At 57.1% G+C, this 21,710-nt stretch overlaps 6 protein-coding genes across 6 annotated transcripts; 4 read left to right on the forward strand and 2 right to left on the reverse strand.

The window, feature by feature from the left end:
* Nucleotides 1-161: 161 nt before the first annotated feature.
* Nucleotides 162-1,084, reverse strand: UV8b_02414 (uncharacterized protein; the record flags this gene model as incomplete). The annotated part of the gene is made up of 2 exons (XM_043139912.1): nucleotides 162-481; nucleotides 595-1,084. The coding sequence occupies 2 exons, from the start codon at nucleotides 1,082-1,084 to the stop codon at nucleotides 162-164; spliced, it is 810 nt and encodes a 269-aa protein (XP_042995846.1).
* A 1,388-nt stretch (nucleotides 1,085-2,472) lies between these two features.
* UV8b_02415 (uncharacterized protein) lies at nucleotides 2,473-3,699 on the forward strand (the record flags this gene model as incomplete). The annotated part of the gene is made up of 1 exon (XM_043139913.1): nucleotides 2,473-3,699. The coding sequence occupies one exon, from the start codon at nucleotides 2,473-2,475 to the stop codon at nucleotides 3,697-3,699; it is 1,227 nt and encodes a 408-aa protein (XP_042995847.1).
* A 382-nt stretch (nucleotides 3,700-4,081) lies between these two features.
* Nucleotides 4,082-6,063, forward strand: UV8b_02416 (uncharacterized protein; the record flags this gene model as incomplete). The annotated part of the gene is made up of 3 exons (XM_043139914.1): nucleotides 4,082-4,600; nucleotides 4,776-4,968; nucleotides 5,138-6,063. The coding sequence occupies 3 exons, from the start codon at nucleotides 4,082-4,084 to the stop codon at nucleotides 6,061-6,063; spliced, it is 1,638 nt and encodes a 545-aa protein (XP_042995848.1).
* Nucleotides 6,064-8,758: 2,695 nt separating this feature from the next.
* On the forward strand, nucleotides 8,759-9,598 carry UV8b_02417 (uncharacterized protein; the record flags this gene model as incomplete). Its single annotated transcript, XM_043139915.1, has 3 exons — nucleotides 8,759-8,882; nucleotides 9,019-9,095; nucleotides 9,203-9,598. The coding sequence occupies 3 exons, from the start codon at nucleotides 8,759-8,761 to the stop codon at nucleotides 9,596-9,598; spliced, it is 597 nt and encodes a 198-aa protein (XP_042995849.1).
* An 853-nt stretch (nucleotides 9,599-10,451) lies between these two features.
* Nucleotides 10,452-12,279, forward strand: UV8b_02418 (uncharacterized protein; the record flags this gene model as incomplete). Its single annotated transcript, XM_043139916.1, has 2 exons — nucleotides 10,452-10,479; nucleotides 10,619-12,279. The coding sequence occupies 2 exons, from the start codon at nucleotides 10,452-10,454 to the stop codon at nucleotides 12,277-12,279; spliced, it is 1,689 nt and encodes a 562-aa protein (XP_042995850.1).
* A 430-nt stretch (nucleotides 12,280-12,709) lies between these two features.
* Nucleotides 12,710-15,739, reverse strand: UV8b_02419 (uncharacterized protein; the record flags this gene model as incomplete). The annotated part of the gene is made up of 2 exons (XM_043139917.1): nucleotides 12,710-15,468; nucleotides 15,544-15,739. 2 exons carry the CDS (start codon nucleotides 15,737-15,739, stop codon nucleotides 12,710-12,712), a joined length of 2,955 nt encoding a protein of 984 aa, XP_042995851.1.
* Nucleotides 15,740-21,710: the final 5,971 nt, after the last annotated feature.

Here is a 21,710-nt window from a genome sequence, read left to right on the forward strand (position 1 = left end):
GTCCCCCCCCCCCCCCCCCCCCATCCCCTCAAGCAACGTCAACGAGCAGCTGACCCCGAAGCCCAAACCCATCCCCGAGTACCACAGTACGGCGTCGCTTCCCCCGTATCCTACAAAGGGGGCCCACGACGCCCTGGCATACCAAGTACAAGTAACGGCCATCACACGTCCTTCCCGGCTGAAGTGAAGCGTTCCGAAACTTGGACGCGCTTGTTTCCCAGCATTTGGATCTTGCGAGCGAGCTTGTTCTGGTTGTCGAGGTCGACGATGTCGTCGCCGCCGCCGATGCTGACGCCGTTGACGAGGACGTTGGGCACGGTTTTGCGCCCCGTCATGTGGGCCAGCGCGGCCTGCAGGCTGGCGCCGAGCGGGTGCTGGTCGAGCTCGACGATGAAGGGCTCGGGCGTGATGGTGTACTTGTCGAGGAGGACTCCCTTGGCTCGCTTGGAGTAGGGGCAGTACGTCTTGGAGAAGATGACGACTGGGGGGGAGAAATGGGGGGGTTGGAGCCAGCCTCGGTCAGCAAAAAAAAAAAAAAATTTAAAAAGAGGGCTGCGTTGGGTCAGACTCGGGCAGGATGGAGAGTGTCTGTACCTGGTGCCTTTTTCAGCATCGTGCTCAACTCGGCGTCGGCGTCGGCGTCGGGCTGCTCCTCGGCGTCCTTGGCTTCTGCCGCCGCCTCGGCCGTGTCCTTCCTCGGCTGGCCGCCGGCCGAGCTGCCCTTGCCCACGACGTTTCTCGGACTGTCGGGCTTCAGACCCCCCTTGACGTTGGCGTTGCTCTTTGCCTTTTGCTCAGCCTCCTTGAGCCGCACCTGCATCGCCGCGGCGGCCTTCTTGTCGTCTTCGTCGACGTCCCCGTCGCCATCCTTGTCGGCAGGAATGAGGCCTGCCTTGCGCCCGGTCTCGGTGTCGATGACGGCTTGCCCCGGCGGGGAATCCTTCTTGATCCGGCTCAGGGTCTTGCGGGAGAAGTCCTGGGCCGGCTGCGAGCCCTGGCTCGGGCGGGACGAGTAGAACAGGATGAGGAAGAGGGTGACGATGGCCGCCAGCAGGACCAAGCGCATGCGTCGCGGGGAAGGCATTTCGCGATTTTGGGGGATGCTGGCGAGACGGGCAGTCCTGAACACAGCCGGGGGGCTGCAAGCGGGCTGGGTGATATGGATGGGGACGGTGGAAAACGCCGCCGGCGGTACTGAAACTCCTCGTGGGAGGCTGATGCTTAGGCTGAGGTTGAGGTTGAGGTTGAGGTCGAGGTCGAGGTCGAGGTCGAGGTCGAGGTTGGATTCGTGGTACGACGCGACGGTGCTAAAGGCTGCAAATAGCCGGGCGCTGGCTGAGCTTGGATGTCGAGAGACGGGTGCGGGTGCGGGTGCGGGTGCTGAAGGCTTGGCGTTTGCGCCCGAGTTTGGGATCAACAGTGGGAGGCTGTACTCTCCGTAGTCAGAGCTGCATGTGACCGATTCGCGGCATCGGATCGGTCGGCAGGGGAAGCATTCTGATTGAGCGTTTGACGTCGCAAGATGGAACCGAAGTTGCCAAAAGGGTTGCCTCGACCCTGGGCTGGTTGATCTTGATCGGGGGTTTGCTCTGCTTTGTGCTTGGGGGAAGTCGGCTGGCTCTCATTGGCTGCGAGCCTGTGCGTCCAGCCCCACGCTGGCAGCTGGCCAACAACGAACAACAAACGGGTGGCAGACGGCTGCAGGACAAAGACTCCACCTCGGCAGTGCCAGTGTATAATAAAAGTAAGTGCCAGACATGGTAATTGCGTACTGTACCTAGGTACTCCGTGCCTTGGGCAGTAACAAAGCTTTTCTTCGTAATGCCCTGCCCTGCCCGCCCACGACCACAGCTGCAACTACCAACTATCAACTGCTTCGACGGAGCACAGTTCGCGCGTAAACGCAGACCCAAAATCCAGAATCCAGGCAAACAACATTCCGAGCACTGCGCTGCACAGTCGCCGACAGTGACTACCCCCCAGGTCGGCCGAGGAGCATGTTTGGTGGGGCCGAACCCCCCCAAGTACCCCCAGGTAGAGTCACCAACCAACAGCTAACCAAGATGTGGCCTCATTGTGAAGTCGCTCCAGGGAGACGATCGCTTCCTCAACGTCCATATATCCACACATTCTCAACAGCCCGATCGTCGATACATCTGTCCTCTTCGACCTTTGGCTCTTTTTGTCTCTGTACATACCACCTGGCATATTACTTCCCGTCCCCCCCCCCCCCCCCCCCCGGGTTCAAGCGTACCTTAAGCATAAGCATAGCATACCCATGAACGTTTTTTGACTCGGCGGGCGGATCGACCATATTGCCCCCGGGTCGCGACGTGGAAGCAAGCTTTCTTTGGTTGCAAGAAAAGCTTGCCGACATTCTTCTTCCTCCCTCGCACCTTCCTTGCATCCTATACAATCCCCCTGTTGGCTGTTGCGCGCGTCTTTGATGAAATGACGCGGCCCCCCTCGAAAATGCAGGCAACGCTGTCAACGGCCTTCAGCATCCTCGTTTGCCTCGTTGCTGCTCCGTCATCATCCGCCTCGGCGCCGCAGCCCGCAAAACCGGATTGGATATGCCACACCAAAAACCCCAAGGACTGTTACCCGAGGATATTTCGGCCGACCAATCAGTTTCAGGTCGTCCACAACGATCAAGAGCTGCCCAACGGGCTTCATGTGCGCCTCAACATATGGACCGGCCAAAAGGAAGCCAAGATCAATGTCCCCGGCGAGACGGACGCTTCGTTGGAAGGGTTGCCGGTTGACCGGGCCGTGGTCATGGTCGATCCTGCGGAACCGGAAGGCGGCCTTCCAAGTATCCCCAGTATCCCCAGGGGAGCCCCGGAGTACGAGCCGGTAGGCAAGGTCAGACAGCCCCAGCAGGAGTCGGGCACCTTTGGCGAAGGCCTCAAGATGCTCAAGAAGGGAGCCGGCAGGTCAAGCCATGCCTTTGACGACGCACTCGAGGGGCTCGAGGAGCTGTCTCACGACCTCTACTACGGCTTAAAGATTGCCGAGGACCCGAAAGCCGTCAAGGCTCTCCTCTGCCTCATGTCCAGCCACCAAGCCGGAGCTTCGCCGGCAGCTGTCCCGCGAGATCAGCAGGCTGCGGCCATCTTGGCCGGTGCTTTGCAGAACAACCCAACCGCCCTGAGCGAGGTCGCAAAGGCGTGGCCAAGGATGGCCGGCTCCAAGTGTCCCGCTACCGGAGAGTCGCTGCGGCGCGGCCTCTATCTGAGCGTGATGCCGTCCAGAAACGGTGGCGGCGGGCCGGATGCCGAGCGAGCCGTCGCCCGAGTCAAGTCCAAGGTTGCGGTGATGAATGGCCTGGTGAAGGACAGCGCCATCAGGGCCGAGTTTCTGAAGCATGGCGGCATGGCTTCCCTCTTGAGGGTACTGATGGAGCAGGACCGTTCCTGGGCGCCGGCGCAGCGGAAAGTCGGCCAGCTCGTGCAGGACAGCTTTTTGGACGAGGACATGGGCGCCATCCTGGGCCAGTGGCCCAAGGGCGCCCAGCTGTCCGACAAGCAGTGCAAGACGGAGGACGCCCAAGCTGCCGAGGGCTGCTGGGACTATCACGTCGACCGGATAGTCAAGCTGACCAAGGCCAAAAGGGGTGACTGGAGCTGGGATTTGAGAGACAGGTTAGCGGGAGCGAGGAAGCAGCAGCGTGAGGCCGACGAGCCCAAGGAGCTATAGAGCGATGGCCAATCTTTTGACACGGATAGAGAAAAGAATTCTGTACATAGACCGGCGGGGGGGGGGGGGGGGGTTTGAAAAGTGACACTCGGGAATCCTGTGAACGCATGGCACGTGCAGTGCGCTATATTCCAATTTCCATCCAAGAGTCTGCGGCAGAAATACCTGGTGAAAGATGAAGCATGTCAAAGGGGCGACCACCAGACATGTCGATGTCGAGTGGTGGTGGTGGTGGTGGTGATGAAACGCATCAAGCTCAAACCCACTTACTTCTCCACACACACGCACACACACACACACATCCACGCACGCCCAACATCGCAACGCGGCTACGGCTTTTGCCACCGCGCTGCGAACCTCGACACCCCCAGACCACCACATCATGCCCACCCCGCCGGGCACCGCTTCGTCGGTAGACGTCCGCCCTCACCCGTCCAAGCGCCGGGCTCTCCACGCCACCCGGCCCTTCCAGCCCGGCCAAGTCATCCACGTCTTCCAACAGCCGCTCATCCTGCATCCCACCGCCGACCACCTCGACTCCGTCTGCACATACTGCCTGCGACCGGGGAGCCCGCGCGCATGCTCCCGCTGCCACGCCGCCTTCTACTGCAACGCCGCCTGCCAGCGCGCGGGATGGGCGGCCATCCACCGCAACGAGTGCAAAGCCCTCCAGCGGAGGACGGGCTCCAAGACGGGCGCCGACCTCCCAACCCCCGTCAGGATCCTGCTGCAGGCCCTCCTGGAGCAGGGAGTAGAGAGGGGGCTGGCCGACCTGGAGGGCCACGCGGAGCGCAGGAGCAACGCGAAAGCCTGGGCGGACCTGGAGATGATGGCCACGGCTGCTTGCGCGTTTGCCGGCAGAGGGGGGGACACGGCGAGAGCCATCGAGCTGCTGTGCAAGGTGAGTCTCTGAGTTTCTCTCTCAAGCGCACCAGACGGGAACCCATGTGGTGCTGCTTTCTCCAGATGCTGCAATACAGTACCCCCATTAAAAAAAAAAAAAAAAAAAAAAACCCCGAAGAGAAAAAGACGAGACGCTGTAGAGATGTTCACGCGATCCAAATGCTGCGCCTTAGATCCAGACGAACGCGTTTCACAGACTCGACGAGGACTTGGCTGGGCAGGTTGGCATTTTTCTCGAACCGACGCTGGCCATGGCCAACCACTCGTGCATTCCCAACGCCACGGTCCTGTTCATGGGGAGGAAAGCGGTCCTCCGCGCCGAGACGGCTATTCAAGCTGGCCAGGAGATTGAGATATCCTACACAGGTTGGTGCGTTGCTTAGAGACGGTCAGGTCCGGTCCGGTCCGGTCCGGTCCGTTCTCTTGGTGGGAAGCAAAAAAAAAAAAAAAAAGAGGGAGAAGAAATTCACCGGTGATAGTATCTTTTTTGTTCTTCTCTGACAACTTGCGTTTGCCCACGAGAACGGGCACATAGACTACACAAGCCCCCGCCGTGTGCGGCAAGAGGCCCTCGGGGCGTACGGCTTCGAGTGCCGCTGCCCCCGGTGCGAGCACGATCTGAACGTGTACCAGGTCTGCTCCCAATCCCCCGACATCCCCCTCAACACCTACAGCGTCATGGGGAGCAAGGCATCATCCGCGCTACGAGACCACCCGGGGGCGGCAAACCACGCGCTCGTCGGCATCGCAGCCAGGCACTGCGGCGAGCTCGACGCATCATCAACATCCGCATCCGCATCCGCCCCGGGCGCGCGGCCGGGCAGCAAGCACGCCCTCGGCGCGCAGCTCAAGGCGTGCAAAGCGCTGACCGACCACGAGCTGTGGGCCATATCGCCGCTGCCCCAGATCCTGTGCGAGGTGAGCATCTGCCTCGCGCGCGAGCACAACTACGCCTACGCCGTCGCCGTCTCGGCCTTGGCGGCAGTCGCGTGCGACCCCTACAGGCACGTCGCGCCGTTCCACGTCGTCCGGCTCAAGAACCTCCTCGCGGTCGTCAAGCTGCTGGTGCTCACGGCCGAGGAGTCGGCTGCGCTGCGGACCTCGCCGCGGGCAACGGCCTCCTCCCCGACCACCGGCGGCGGCGGCCTGGACGACGAGGCTCGCCAGGCGCTGGCGCGTATCGACCAGGTTTCGCTGAGCCAGATGCTGCTCGTGATGATTGCCAGGATGGAGCCTGCGGGCTGCCGGGGCGAGTGGAGCCCGTGCGTGGCGGCCAGGGAGATGCTGGAGGACATTGGGCGGCTGGACGGCCGGGAGAAGGAGCTGTCGCTCATCGATGCCTGGAGGCACGACGGCGGCAGCGACGCGTCGACCAGGTTTTTCGAGTACGCCGTCGTCGAGCAGATGGCTGCGCTGGCCGAGCTGGGGCGGAGCGTTTTGCGCGAAGAGTTTGGGGTATGACTACTCCGGCGGACTCTGTAGAGTGGGGGGTTTTTTTTTCGTTTTTTTTTTTTTGTTTTTTTTTTTTTTTCCGCAATAGCAGGGTTGGACGGCGCATAGGGGGGGGGGGGGGGAAGGGGGGTTTGTGGTGTTGAGGGTTGAAGAAGAGACATCCTGTTTTGCACGCTGCTCCAAGTTGCCACAGACGTTGCCCGAGGCGGCTGGCGGGTAGCAAGCTGTCTTGTCACATCAACTTGTTGGTGTTGCGGTTTACTTGGTAGAGGGTCCAAGTGTCGAAGAGGATCCGATCCGATTGCCGAATACTATCGGAAGGGACTGCCGGGCCGCCGTCTTCAGCGGGGCGGGGCGGGGCGGTGCTACGGCAACCCGGTGCCAAGCCCGGACGGTGTCTTGTGGCGCCCTAGCCCCGGACTTGGAGGTGCCGTCTGGTTGCTGCATGTGCTGACCACACGCTCGCTAGCTAGGCGGCAGCCCCTAGGCAGCCCCTAGGCAGCCCCTAGGCAGCCCTCCCCCAGAGGAGAGGGTCAATTTGATGGACCTCGGCACACGCCACGTGTTGCCCTGGGTGTGCATGTACATGTAATCATCGAGCAGGTAAGCAGCAGCGCGTCAACGTCAACGTCAACGTCAACGTCAACGGCAAAACGGCCTCGCTTAAGGCCTGCCTGCCTCTTGGATTCTCCGTGGGCGTGCACAAACGCGAGACCAGTTCCGGGTCCTGCCATTTCGTCACTGCTCTGCCCCGAGTCCCGCTACTAGACTACGTGGTCCGTACGGAGCACTCGGTACGTTGGCGTATTTAAATGTCCCCTGCTCGTCCGCATATCCGTAGAGAAACTGGGGGTCGAAACGTGTACAGTGTACGCTACAGGGTTGGAAGTAACTGGAAATTACTGACCAGACGTACCCTGGTTGCATGCTGCCGCCTGCGTGGTATGAGGGCCAAGACTCGGGCGCTTTCCCGTCATGTGACCGGTCCTGTTTCAGAGGAATATAAGGGTACGGAGTACGGAGTATGCATCCGCTTTTTCGCTCTCTTTGCGAGGACAGCTGCCCGGCAATGGAAACATGTGATGAACATGGGCCAAGCAGAGCCTGTTTCGTCGTGCCTCCCTCTCGAGCTATCATGGCAACCGTCACGCAATCCGTAGCAACAGCCGGGACTGTTCTGGTTATGTTGAGTACCTAGGTAGGTACCTGACCTAACCTAATTTGACGCACAGTGCACAGTGCACGGCGCCTGGAATACGCAAGACTCGACTCCTTCCTGGTTTGTTTACCTGCAGGCGTTGGCGGCGGGAGGTGCAGCGAAGAAGACCAGACATTCCTTGCCTTGGTCTTGGTCCAGATGAGCGCCAGGTCGAGACTCGCTGGCGGCAGGCGGGCCAGGCCAGGCCAGGCTGCGAGACTTGGGGGGCCCCTCACCAAGCCACGGGCTACGAGGAAAAGTACCAGACCTACTAGTGTAATGTACAGCAATGTACTCCGTACCCAGGGAAATTACTGCTTCCGTCCACGGCGGCGACATTTGGCCCATTTGGCCCCAATTCCAGTGCCATCATCCATCGTTGAAACACTCCATCAGTCACACAAGCTTTGTCTGGTTGCTCTGCGGATTAAGCCGGCTCGGCCCATGTTCAGTGTGGTGCATGGGCATGGCCGGCCAGCCGATGGGCTCATTTCCCACGCATCGCAGCCGAGAATGCCTTTTAAAGTCTTGCATTTCGCCGGCACCTTGGTGCGCCGATTGCCTCGCTGCAACGCTTTCTTGTTGACTGTGTCCAAAGGTGACAAGGTCCAGGCAGGAACAGGTCCAGGTACGGAGTACATCGAGGTACATGCTGAGAAGGGGCGTCCAATCCAGTCCCCACCGGACATATGACGGAGTCGCTGCGCGTTCCTGGTGCAACGAGGGCCTTTGCCGCCCAGCCGTTGGTGCCTCACCCGTTGCACCAGATATGTAATGTAGTATGTACCAGCAGACCTGGCAGACAGACCAGACGCAATAACAACCTGGTGGGCCGTGCATTCGGCCCAACGTTAGCGCCGTTTCTGGCAAGCTGGAGAGCCGTGATTGCAGGCCGCAAGTAGCCCGCACGTATCAACTTTGCGCAGCGGGCGCGATCGTGAGAGGTAGGTACCTTAGGTACCTCCTAAGTCAGGTACCAGTGCCGGTACCAGAGCAAGCATGTCTTGGTGTATGGTGCGTTGCGTGAGCTGCTGAAGGAAGGTGCGTGTGCCGTTACCTGCCTGCTGCCCTGCCCTGCCCTGCCCTGCCCTGTCCGGCCGGGTGCCCTCCGATGACTAGCCCCCATCGTCTTCTTGCATCGTGCTTGCCGCCTGCCCTGTTGAGCCAGCCTTTTTATTTTTTATTTTTGTTTTCTTTTTATTTTACTTTTTTTTACCTCTTCCTCGCCCCATCCACCTCGATTTTCTTGTTCCCTCTTCTCCTCCTCCTTCTCCCTGACCACCACGCAATCATCGCATTCGAGCATCTTCAGTTATCAGCTACCCAACTGCCTTGTTTTTTTTTTCTGCGTGCCTGGCCAAACTTGAAGCTGTACTCGCATTTGCAGCTCGCAGTGAAGGCACACCGCTCTGGTTTCTTTCGCAACCTGCTCTCGGCTGCTGTAGACCCCAACCTCGATACTGATAACCGAAAAAGTCGAGTCGTTATCTGTCGCAACCAAGCACAATGCGTGTCGCCGTAGCTTTTGTCGCCTTGGCTGTTGCCTCTGCGCAGGCTCAGGCCAGCTACAATTATACCAGCGAGCTTGACATGACCATCGACCCCAACACAGTCAGTCAAACTCAACGGGGTAAGTACCACTCCTGCTCCCGATTCACTGGCAGAAAGACACACTTGCACTCTGCACGCGGACCCGTGTGCAAAAATATTGAAATGTCAATTGCTAATGCACAAGATTTTTTTTTTCCTTTTTTGCGCGTGCACAGCTACTTGGTGCCAGGGCCAGACCAACACCTGCAACCTTCTCTGCAATGCCAATTCCGAGAGCAACAGCTGTTCAGAGGTGAGGTGCCTCTTTTTCCCGATTCCCGGAAAGCCCGAGACATACATGTTTTCGGAAGCTACGTTGTGTTCTCTTTTGGGCGAGAATGTTGCTAACCCTTGACCTAGACGGATCTCAAATGGAAATGCACTTGCGCCTCCAACTCGTCCACTCCTGGCATCCAGTACTACAAGCAGACCATGCCCTTCTACATTTGCCAGACCCTCTTCAGCCAGTGCATCCAGAAAAATGCCGGTGACCAGCGTGGCCAGGACACCTGCACCAAGAACATCCAAGCCCTCTGCGCCACCTACGACCCTCCTAAGGCGCCGGTCCAGGACAGCGGGAGCAACAGTCCTTCGCCGACTAATGGCGGCAGCAGCACTGCCGCGCCTACCGCCAGCAGTACCGGTGACAGCAAGGTGACCTCGACCAGCTCTCACGGTCTTGCGGGCCCTACTTTGGCACCGGTTGGCAATGGCGCCTTGGTCGCTGCCGTGGGCCTCGTGGCCTACCTGCTCTGAGCGGGTTGGGCGGGGCCTGGATGCCGTCGGTGACAACGGTGGCTCAAGCATAATGGAGCGCTAGCCCCGGGCGATTTGCTTTCGATTCTTGTAACCGTTTTGTTTATCCAGCACTACGTTTTTGTGATGGTACCGCTCTCCCCCCTTTTCACACTTGTTTACGACTTTAAGCCCGCTCTTGTCCGCGAACAAACGAAGCAATGACGGAAGGGTGCTTATGCTGCTCATTCGAACAAAACACGGGCAAGTCAATCATCATGGACTATGCCGCTTCGGACATTGCTCGCGGGACGTTGCACGGCAAATAATGATGGAACCACGAGGAGACGGTATTGACCTTTGGGAAGAGGGAAGCCAAACGGAGAGACACTTTCAGTTTTTGTTTAAGTTTGGAGAGGCATCATAGCAAGGGGCGAAACGGAGTAGTAGGGAAATTAATAAAGTCTCGTTTATTTTTACGGCGCGTCACGTCAAGGTTTGCTCGTAGGCGTGCACAACTTTGATTGGTTATTCTACGCTTTGATTGGGTGTTGCACCAATCAGGACAGGAGGAGGAAATGTACCCACGGATACCTGTCTATTATGTACCACGAGAGAGAGGTACGGAGCAGAACGCTACGGAGTTGCACTTTCATTGAGACGCTTTGCAGTGGGGAGGAAAGGCGGTCAGGGACGACGCGGACGGCAGAATCCGCATCCCACTTCGGAATTTTTTTTCTCCCAGGATTCCTCGTCTCCAAGCTTTGCGAGCCCGAGAACGCTGATTGTTTCTTCTTCTTTTCTTTGTGCGCCTGCGTAGCCTTTTTCTTTTTCTTTTCGGTTTTCTTTTTATTTTTCGTCGTTTTTTTCGAAAATGGCGGGCACAGTCAACAAACCCAAGAGTGAGTTTCTTCGACCTACCATGATGCGTTTTCTTTTCGCCCGTTTTTTTTCCCTTTCCTTCATTTTATTTTTTATTTTTTATTTTTTTTTTTCAAATATAAAGTTGACTTTCTCTAAACCTTTCCGCTTTTTTCTTAGAGCCCAAGTCCAAGAGAGGCACAACTCGTCTTCGCCACAAGATTGAAAAGGCATCGGCGGCCAAGCAGAGAAAAGACCGGAAACTAGCCAAGAAGAACCCAGAATGGCGTTCCAAGCTGAAGAAGGACCCCGGCATCCCCAACCTCTTCCCATATAAAGAAAAGCTGTTGCAAGAGATTGAAGAGAAGCGTATGCGCAAGGCAGCCGAGGCCGAGAAGAGGAGGGAACTGGCCAAAGCGGCCAAGACGGGCGCTCTTGAAGAGAAGGACGAGCAAGAAATGGACGAGGCCTATGCCGATGCCGATGCCGATGCCGATGGAGATGTCGCCGAGCAAACGGGCGACGACGACCTCATGGACGAGGACGTGGACGAGTCCAACCCCATGGCGGCATTGCTGGCAAGCGCAAGAGCTGCGGCAGCTCAGTACGACAAGGAGCTGGCCGATGGCGACAGCATGGATGACGACGACGAGAGCCATGATTCCGACAATGGCAATGGCGGCGGCAACGAGATTTCGGTCGGTCAGGCATCGTCGCGCAAGACGTACGACAAAGTCTTCAAGCAGGTGGTGGAGCAGGCCGACGTGGTGCTGTACGTGCTGGAGGCCCGAGACCCCGAGGGCACCCGATCCAGGGAGGTGGAGCGAAGCATCATGGCTGCTGCCTCTGGTGGCAAGCGGCTCATTCTCGTGCTCAACAAGGTCGACTTGATACCCCCCAAGGTCCTGCGCGGCTGGCTTGCGCACCTGCGACGTTATTTCCCGACCCTGCCGCTCCGCGCGTCGGGCGCTGCGCCCAACGCCCACGTCTTCAACCACCGCGACCTGACGACGCAGAGCACGTCGGCAGCCCTGTTCAGGGCGCTCAAGAGCTACGCCGCCAGCCGCCAGCTGAAGCGGGCCGTGTCCGTCGGCGTCATCGGCTACCCCAACGTGGGCAAGAGCTCCGTCATCAACGCTCTGCTCAGCAGGATGAGCGGCAGAGGCGGCGGCTCATCCAAGGCCTGCCCCGCCGGCGCCGAGGCCGGTGTCACCACGAGCATCCGCAGCGTCAAGATTGACAGCAAGCTGACGCTGCTCGACTCGCCCGGCGTCGTGTTCCCTTCTTCCTCCTCGTCCACCCAGTCCGCCGGCGGGCTCGTCAACCTGAAGAACGCCACCGAGGCGCACGCGCACCTCATCCTCCTCAACGCCGTGCCCCCGAAGCAGATCGACGATCCCGTCCCCGCAGTCGGCCTGCTCATCCGCCGGCTGTCCTCGTCACCCGAGCTGATGCAGAAGCTCACCGCCGTCTACGACGTTCCGGCCCTGCTCCCCAACCGACTCGACGGGGACGTCACGACGGATTTCCTCGTGCAGGTCGCCCGCAAGCGCGGCCGTCTCGGCAGAGGCGGCGTCCCCAACATCAACGCCGCCGCCATGACGGTGGTGACGGATTGGCGCGACGGCCGCATCCAAGGCTGGGTGGAGCCTCCCGCCCTGGTGGTAACCGACGCGACAGATGGCCCTGCGGGGAGCAAGGCCAAGGACGCGGGCGAGCATGACGTGGCCCCCGATCACAAGGAGATTGTCTCGGAATGGGCCGCTGAATTCAAGCTCGAGGGCCTGTGGGGTGACGCCGATGCCGCCGGTTCTGGGGGGGGAGAAGCCATGGAGGAGTAACGGAGGAGTAACGGTCAGCAGCAAGGCATCATCTAGTGTAAAGCCCCATCCATCTCTTTGCCAAACACCAAGTCATCTCTTTCTTGTTCTTGTCTTGTCTTTTTCCTTTTTTTTTTTTTTTTTTCCTTTGCCCCTTCTTTTTTGCCCCTCATGTCACGTATATATATGTACGGCGTTCCATCACAGGGCGGAGGTTTGGTTAGAATGAATGTGTGGGTGATTAGATGGCATAGTTCACGTCTTGATGGATCTTGTGGAAAACGGGTGCTCAAAAATTGCAACTTCATCTTTTCCATGGGCATTCCCACGTCCCGCGTGACGGGCGGCAATGTAAGCTACCTAATCCAAGATGGATACCTGGATGGTCTGATACCACCGCCCAACGGGGGCCCCATGTTGTTACACGTCATCCCATCCTTGGGTCACTTTCTCACGCGCTCACCAGCTCCATCTTGACGCCTCTCTTGCCCGTCCTCTCATCCTTGTCGTCCGTCACCCTGACGCGGACCTTTTGGAATAGCTCAACGGTGAGGTTCCTGGAGCCCTTGGTGACGAGGGTGTACGTCTCGGCGTCAAACTCGCCCTGCGGCTCGGGCTCCGCCAGGTCCCGCAGCCGGATCAGGCCCTCTATGCCGAAGCGTGGGACGAGCACGACGAAGCCGTTGCTGAAGATCTTCATGACGAAGGCGTCCTCCTCGGCGACCTTGCCCCTGAGCGCCTGCCCGACGTAGTAGGCTATGCTGGCCCGGCCGGCCATCTGGGCGTTCCGGTGGCGCACGTTGATGTTCTTGCAGACGGCCCCGAGGCGGCCCCTGCTGCGGACCGACGGGTGCACCGCCTCGTAGCCGATGGCGGCCGCCAGCTGCCGGTGCGCCAGCAGGTCCGCGTAGCGGCGGATGGGCGACGTGAAGTGCGTGTAGATTTCGGACGCGAGGCCGTAGTGCCGGAACTCCGGGTAGGCCTGGGTCCCGGAGCAAAAGTACTCGGCCGACATCATGCACCGCGTGGCCATGATGCGGACCAGGGTGTTGAAGAAGGGCTCCCGCTCGTCCACGCACGCGTCGAGCGAGTCGGCCAGGGCCTTGGAGCTGTCCGTCCGGAGCTCCAGGCCCCGCTTGACGCGCAGCTGGTCGGCGAGCTCGTCAAAGTTGGTCTTGGGCGGCGCGCCGTGGCGGCGCAGGATGGCGGTTTGGGGGAACGCCTCGTAGATCTTGGCGGCCACGCTGATGTTGGCCAGCAGCATGAACTCTTCGACCAGGGAGTTGGTGTCGAGCAGCTGCTTCGTCTTGACGTCGATGGGATCCGACGTCTCGCTCTCCATCTGAACCTTGACCTCGGGAGACGACAGGCTGAGGGCTCCGGCGTCCATGCGCTTCTTCTTGAGTCTCTTGGACAGCATCAGCAGCATGCGCATGCCGTCCGTGAGCTCGTCTTGCTGCGACGCATCGTCGATTCTCAGCTGTGCCTGCTCGTAGCTGAACGCCTCGCGGGACTTGATGACGGACTTGGTGAAGCGCACGTTGACAATGTCGGCGTTGGAGTCGAGCTCCCACAGGACGGAAAACGCGAACCGCTCCACGTACGGCTTCAGCGAGCACAGGTCGGTGCCCAGCAGCATGGGCAGCATGTCGATGCGCTTGTCGACCAGATAGACGGTGGTGCCGCGGATGCTCGCCTCGGCGTCCATGGCGTTGGCGGGTTTGACAAAGTGTGACACGTCGGCAATGTGGACGCCGACCTGGAAATTCCCGTTGGCCAGTTTCCGCGCGTGAAGAGCATCGTCAATGTCCTGGCAGCCGGGCGGGTCGATGCTGCAGATGAGAAGCCCGCGAAGATCTTCCCTGTCTCTCCAGCCGGCATCATCTGTGCTTTCGGGAACTTTCCAGCCGTGGCCCTCCTTGGGTAGGCAGTCCAGGACGGTCTTGGGGAAAGGCCGGTACTGCACGTCCCACTCCAGCAAAAGGGCCTCGGTTTCCGCCGCCTTGGTCTCCAGCTCGCCTAGGGAGCGGACGAAATGACCGACCGGATGCCTGGAATCTCTGTCCCAGGCATCAATCGTCACCAAAAGCCTCTTGCCCAGCAAGTCGGCGACCTGTCGAGTCCGCAGCCTGATCTTGGGGATCTTCTTATCCATGGGGATGACGAAGACGCTTTCCTGCTTCCTCCCCTGCGAGGATGCCGACTTGCTGGCGGATGACGGATCGATATGACCGACGTACTGACGCCAATTGCGCTTGATGACACCAACCACAGTGGCGGTTGGCTGCGGCTGGCTTTCGGAGGACGCTTTATGGCTTCTCTTGGCTTGCTCTTGCAACGCTCTTCTTTCCTTGTCCGAAACAGCATCATCCCGATGCTCGGCATCCGCATTCTCGTTCTTGGTGATGTTGTCCTCCTCGATGATCTTGGTTGACGGTTCCTTCCACTTGTCTTGAGGAAGAAGTTGCACAACCACGACGTCTCCATCGACAGCTCTGTTGATGCTCTCTCGTCCTAGGATGAGCAAGGGCTTGGGAAATGCCGGTACCTTGATCGATCCTTCCAAATAGTTGTACGGCGAGACATTGAATATTCCTTGATGCATCAAGCCAGCCTTGACGCCCGTCATCATCTTTGACAGGCTGTAGTACTCGGGGTAGAGAATGGGTGAGGTTTTGCTGAACCCTCCTTTGCTCTGCGACTCTGCCACCATGTCGAGAAGCTTGTCTCCCCCCTCCAAGCTTTCCACGTAACCTCTCAGGGACACAGCATTGAGCCCCTGTTCCCGGGCTTTCCGCAGGTTGTCCTGATCGTCACTCAGCATCACGATGGCTGGGATGTTTGCGGATTTGGTTCGGCTGAGGTGCTCCCCGTACCATTTGACGGCCTGGCGAACAGCTCTGTCGTTTCTGTCGTTGACGCTCTCATGCGGCTCTCGAGCGACATGGGTTTCCAGCCTGAAATCATTGAAGAAGACGTAGAACCGTTTATCCTCGCTTTTGGTGAGCCCAATCAGGCGATTGTATAATGGCAAGGATCGATTCCGGAGCTCTTCCAAGACAGTCTGCAGGATGACGACATCGTAAAACGACGAGCTTTGCTCGAAAAGGTCCATGGCATTGAGGAGAGCGTTGGTATCGGGCACCAGGTAGTGTCCCTGGGGAAAGGCTTTCGTCCCCGCCGGTCTCTCCGACAGGACAAAAGGTTGAGCTGGGCAAGATGTTAGTGAGAGCAGTGGGGGGGGGTGGGGGGAAGCAAATCATTGGCAAAGTACTCATGAACTACCTTGCTGGGCGGCATTTCGAGGAGCGCCATTCAGGCACACTCTGCAGAGGTTGGAAGAACAAGGAATGTCGGTCCTCAGATAGACTTCTCTGACAATCTTTTGGACCTTGCCGCTGCGCGTTGAACGAACATAGACCTTGCTTGATATGTTTGAAGCGAGAGGGTCCTCCTCATGATATCGCTTCAGGCTAGTCATGGCGAAGATGGTCAGTCAGGTGTGTTCCTTTAGGAATAACCCAAGTTTTCCAACCAACTCTCAACTCGGTGGGCAAGTCGGAAATGGGAAAAAGACGTGGGGGCGTTTAGCAGGCGAATCAGAGTATCTGGCGCGCTTGCTTATCGATAGCAGGGCCCGTGGGGGAGGGGAGGGGGGCTAACCATTGTTGAACAACCAAGAAAAACGCGAAACTCCCAGCCAGCTGCAGGAAAAGAATACACACAAGTACATCGGGCTACAGAAAACGAAAACTTGGGTTCATCACAGCTGCGCAACAAAAGATGATGGCTCAGTAAAACGGGTCACGATGCTTGCGACCTTGACCCGCATCAGGAATAGCACGGCGCAGCGATGTTTGCCAGTCACGTGATGATGCGAAGTGGAAAAACTGCCGACTTCCGTACGGAGTACTCGCCCTCCTAGTAAGCTCTTTGTATCGACATGTTCAAAGCAGAAGTGCTCTTGGAAAACAGACACCCATACGTCATAGAACAAGTCAGACCAAGCTGTCTTCCCAGCCCGCGTCCGTCCGCAAACTGCGCGACTCTTGCCATGCACCTCGCGGCTTGTCAAAATCGAATCGGTACGTTGAGAACCTTTGCTTGGACCAAAAGCCGAAAGCTTCAAGGTCACGGCATATTGCTTTCATTCATGAGCTAGCTGCCTTGCTTGCGGAAGCTGCTGCTGCTTAACTTGCTTAACTTGAACCAAGACTTTGATGGCGAGGGACGCAATTGGTTCGTCGTGTCTCCGGGTCGCCTCTGTGGGCCACCGATGACAAGGGCCAGGCCTGCGAGGAAGGAGCCACGCACTGGGAAGTGAAATAAACTAGCAGCACTAGGTCGGACGGAGCCAAGAAAAGGAGGAGCCAATGGGCCAAAGTCAACGTCCTGGAACAGCGTCGGACTCGGGACTCGGGATCTCAAGACCAGGTCAGAAGTCAGGACTCAAGACTCCCGACTTTGGGCTACCAAGTCCCCCGCCGCCGACACGATCCAGACTTCCAAGTTCCGGCACTTTTATTTTAGCGCTTGCGCGTCTCGTGATTGCGCAGTGGGACTCTCGGGAAATCCCTGCAGCAACAGCCAAAGCTGTCCTGCCTGATTCCTGCTTCCTGCTTCCTGCTTCCTGCTTCCTGCTTCCTGGATCCCGAGCAACGATGGAATAGTTTCGTACCGTCATGGTGACGCCACTTGCTACGGTCGACGTTTTCACCTCTTGGTTCGTCGTCATGTGCCTCACTTCTCACGACCGTGGAGCGTACTCCGTCTCTCTTCCAGACAAGGTTCTTGGAGGCTGGCGACCTGTCAAGACGTTCGGCGGTTTCCCCAATTCGTCAGTTGGTCTACATCATCCTGTCTCAGCCCAGCCTCGATTAATTCCCCGGCCAACTAGTAGAGTCTTAGGCTTCTTAGACCATGGACCTTCCAGTACTCTCGAATTTTGCATGTCCCACTCCTGGCTTCCGATTTTTCCTTGCAGCCGCGAGCATGTCTTGTTCACATCCCCCAGTCAAGTATGTTTCCCATAGGGAAGACATGGTTGAACATGTGCATAAGCTTCTCGGGTGGTAGGAACGAGTTCCGTCTAGGCACGCTTGAATTCGCCACTGACTTTGAATTCCGGACCACGTTGACCCGGACTTCCTTGCTTCTTCTGCCCATCACTTATTAGTCTGGCCGAGATTTGCTCGGACTAAATGCAACGCTGGTCGGTGAGGAGGCAAGATTGTAGAATTCAGGTACTGTGCGGTACGGCTACTCTCCAGCACAGTCAAGAACCGTAAGACTGGATTGCATAGGTACTTGGGTAGGTAGGTAGATAGATAATGGTCGCTGAACAAGGTAAGTCCTTGCGACAACATCCCAACCCCGAGTTACCCACGACGGATGAATCAGCCTCATTCACGATCGACATCTGTTTCTCTATTCCCCCCTCTTTCCCAGCCATCCTCTTCACGCTGAAGCCAAGTTTATGGTGTGGGGTGGCATCTTGAAGATTGGATAGGAGTGGCCGCCGAGAAGACAGTGTCGATGATGCGCCTGGTGACAGGGCTTGCATGCACATTTCCTGCAAGGTTGACAAGATGTGTACGGCAGCCTCGTGATCCTTCCTGCATACGCATGGATGCAGAGGCCCTAGCTCAAAGAATGTTTCGCTTTCGAGTTGAGACTCGATCCGTTTCAACTCGACCTAGACATGTATCACGCCTTTGGGTGTGGCCAGCCAGTGTTAGCTGCCCATGATGCATGAAGCATAATTCCTGCACATGGCGTGAAAACTTTTCAAACTCCTTGCTTAGAACCGGGCGTGTCTGAGAATTCGAGACACTTGGGGACCACCCCATCAGCAAGGGCGCACATCATTGGGTTGGGGTTTGTTTGCCGCATCCATCGTTGCAGCCGATGCTGATGAGCTCTGCGGCAAACCTGCTTGTTTATTCCACCTGGGCAGATCATCCCCTCATACCGCAGCATTCGCAGGTCAATCGACAGCCTTGTTGCTCGAAACCATGCATCTCTACTATTGTCGACGGATGCGCTCGCCATGATGTGTCGCCATGATGTAACAGCTTCATGCCACTGTGCGCACGGTGCAGGGCATTCGTTACGGTCCCGGCGCGTCGTATCTGGGACTTGTTTCTGAAAATGCACGTCCGAGAACGCGCGCGTATGCTTATCCGACGAGAAACTAAAAGGAGGCTGACTATTAGTACCAGGGAGACGGATCCCGGTGGGGCGAAAGGTGTGTTGAGGAAATGCCTGGCATGATATGAATAGCACTCCCGGTGCTATTGTCGGCAGTGCCATCATACTTGGCGAGCCAACCAGAGCCGGCAACGGGCAGATGGCCAAAGCATTGACTCGACTGATTTTTCAAATGATTGCTACATGGCAAATGACCGAGCCGATGGCTTGAAGGCTTGAGGCGCAAGAACGTCAATCGGAAGGAGGGTCGAATGCGGGGACCGTATGCAAAACAGCTTCCAGGGCAGGTGCCAGGGAGGTGCCAGGGAGGTGCCAGGAAGGCGCCAGGAAGGCGCCAGGAAGGCGCGTGCCCCGGTACCTGAGGGCGTTTCCTTGCGACTCTGTACTTCTGCAAGCAAGTGGCACTTGGGTTAGGGGAAAATCTTGGCTGCCAGGGAGAGGGAGGTACTCCGTACTGTGTAGCAGAACTGGTGACAGGCAAAGAAACATAGGCCCATAGGCCCCATGGGGCTTTCACCGCCACCGCATACATGTAACGTCACGTTCTGTTACAGCTTGCAAGTCTAGCTTGTTCAACCAGGCTTTCCTTAACACATAGCATTTCATAAGCTGAATATCTAGACCAAGGTGATGGACAGAGGAGAGAGTAACCAAAAAAAAAAAAAAAAAGTAAGAAAAGAAAAAGGGAAAGAATAAAGAAAAAAAGAAAAAGGAAATACAAAATGAACAGAAAGTAAAGAGGGATACGGTCAGTTTGAGCCCGCGGTGTGGGGGTGCGTCATGTGTCATTCTACTGGTCATGGTTCGTGGATGGGATGAGGCTAGGGCTGACTGCCTGAGAAAGCACGCCTGTACGCCTTTACGCCTGTAAACTGGCAAGGTGTATGTGGCTATGGCGGTCTAACATCGGCCCCGCACCTGCCTCCTCCTTCCAGCCCCATCCCCATCCCCATTCCCATCCGCATTCCCATCCTCCCCCGTTTGCACGTTCCTGAAGCCGGAGACATTAAATGTCTGGTCGAGTAAAGCGCGCGGATTAACTTACTTTCCCAAGCTACCAGCACCAGCATATACCCAGCTGGCCTGCAAGAACTTGCAATAAAAAAAAATAAAAAAAAAAGGAGATTCGGCGAACCTTGGGTCTGTTTGCCTACTGACATGCCCTAGGGTGAGCGCAGAGAAGTAAAGTTACTTCTACGTTAGGTAGGTACCTCCTACCTTAGGAGGTAGGTGTTTACCTAGAACTGGGGCTCCACTCCTAGCCAGCTGATTCGCGTGGAAGGCACTTGTCCGGGCTGGAACCGGCTGCCAGCATCTCCATTCACCTTCGTGACCAACTCTTTTATGCGACCCGCAGAGCCACCCACGCGCGCACATGCACACACCGGTGGAGCCATGCCCAAATAATGCATGGAGCTAACCCAATTTGTTGGTTCAACCCGAGCAACTGAGTTACCTTACTGAGCAATGTATTATCGATTCACCATCCATCCACCAGACTGCTTCCGCACTGCACCAGAACTGCAAAACATCTTCGCTAACAGCCTAAAACGCCGAGGCGACCATGAACTGGAGCTCGCTATTTACCCCTTTAACGTTTCGTAATCGCGCCAAGTACGGCTGGGAGCCATCAGCCTGTCTGGCGAGCCAAGAGAACAAAAAGGATTGCCTCCCTTACTGGGCCGTTGTATATTACAATTTGCAAAGCAGGGTTTGCTTCCGCTCTGCTCCTGCCTTGGCGGGAGTCCATCCCATGCGGCCTCGCTCACGCGTCAACCAGGTTGTGCCAAGCTGTTGCTGGTGACGATAGTCGCCCGCTTGTCAGCTCTTCAAATATGCAGTGAACATAGACAGACCTCGGTGCTTGTTTTCAGCTGTCCCACGACTATATTAAACAAAAACCCCGTACGCTCATGAGAATCAGGCGTGGCGCGCCATGGGTGGGTTATCACGGTTGTCATGGTTGTCATTCCTTATTAGTAATGATATATGCCAATAGTCCGTCTTCAGTCGACTGTACGGACGTGCATTCCATACTACATGTAGTCTACCACCGCCTAGCGCAGTTGGAATAGCGGGAGTGTGGCTTAGAGATGAATTGGTTATTTACAAACAAAGCAAAAATCCTTCCGTGGAAAGTGCAGAGCGAGTGGCTAGAATGACTTGCATCATGTGCTTACAACATCACCAGGTTGGTACACACTTCATACCGTGTCAGGTACAGAGTACCGGGCACATTAGGAGGTGCCCAAGGTACATGTAAGCATCCATAATCGACACCCCAGGATTGTGGCGACACTTTGCTTTTAACTTCGCCCGAGGCGTTGTTGCGGCAAAACACAAGTGACCAGGCAGGCCCCTTCCAGCTGCCGAGAAGGACTTATTTGCAATGCCTGGCGATAAAGGCGGCAAGAGGTTCTCCAGTCCTTATCCCTGCTCTCGGTTAGCCCCACCATTGGACCAGCGTAGGCTTTCTTCAGCCCCAGGACTGGGTTCCTTGCCCTCGCAGCAGTCAGGTGCGCGACATCGTCACATCTTCGTAACTCGTGCATTCTTCACCCACTTTTATTAGTCATCCCTTTTGCCTGGTTGATCTGGTGTTTCCAAAGTCTTTTGAAGCCAAAAGATCGCTTTTCCGGCTGGCCTACGGACTCCGGAGTACCTCTGACTGACCTACTTGCTACCAGGGAGCTTCGTTACTAAAGAACGAGAAATCTCGTGGCCGCATGCGGAAAGACTACGTAGGTAGATAGGTAGGTAGGTACCTAGGTAGGTAGCCAGAGGCGATATCCCGGCTTTTGAACAACTAGCGCCTAGAATATGTGCTTTTCCATGAGCTCAAGTCCATTTCTGCGTCGCCTTTGTTGATGGCAGTGGGCACGGTCACCTCGGTGCACTATCCGTCACCCGCTACGTACTACGCGAAGATCCTGGCCCTAATCAATTGAGAACAAGACAGCAAAAAGGCAGGAATGGAAGCATAAGAAAAAAAAAAATAGAGGCAACCACCGCCAGACCGAGGAGTAAATCAGAGTGTTTTACAACTTTGCTCCATGGCATGGCTTCAGAATAGCCGAGGCCAATACATTCTCTGTTGAGCTGCCCCGATCGCACAGGCCCACAGGAACCCATCCGGTACGGTACGTACATGCGTCCACATTAGGTATAGTGCAGGGTGTAGGTTGATTAACACTGATACTTCAGCCCATGCGGAATTTAGCCGAGAGGAAAAGCCCGAGGCC

The sequence above is a fragment of the Ustilaginoidea virens genome, chromosome 2, assembly GCF_000687475.1.
Source record: "Ustilaginoidea virens chromosome 2, complete sequence".
In the NCBI taxonomy this organism is placed as follows: domain Eukaryota; kingdom Fungi; phylum Ascomycota; class Sordariomycetes; order Hypocreales; family Clavicipitaceae; genus Ustilaginoidea; species Ustilaginoidea virens.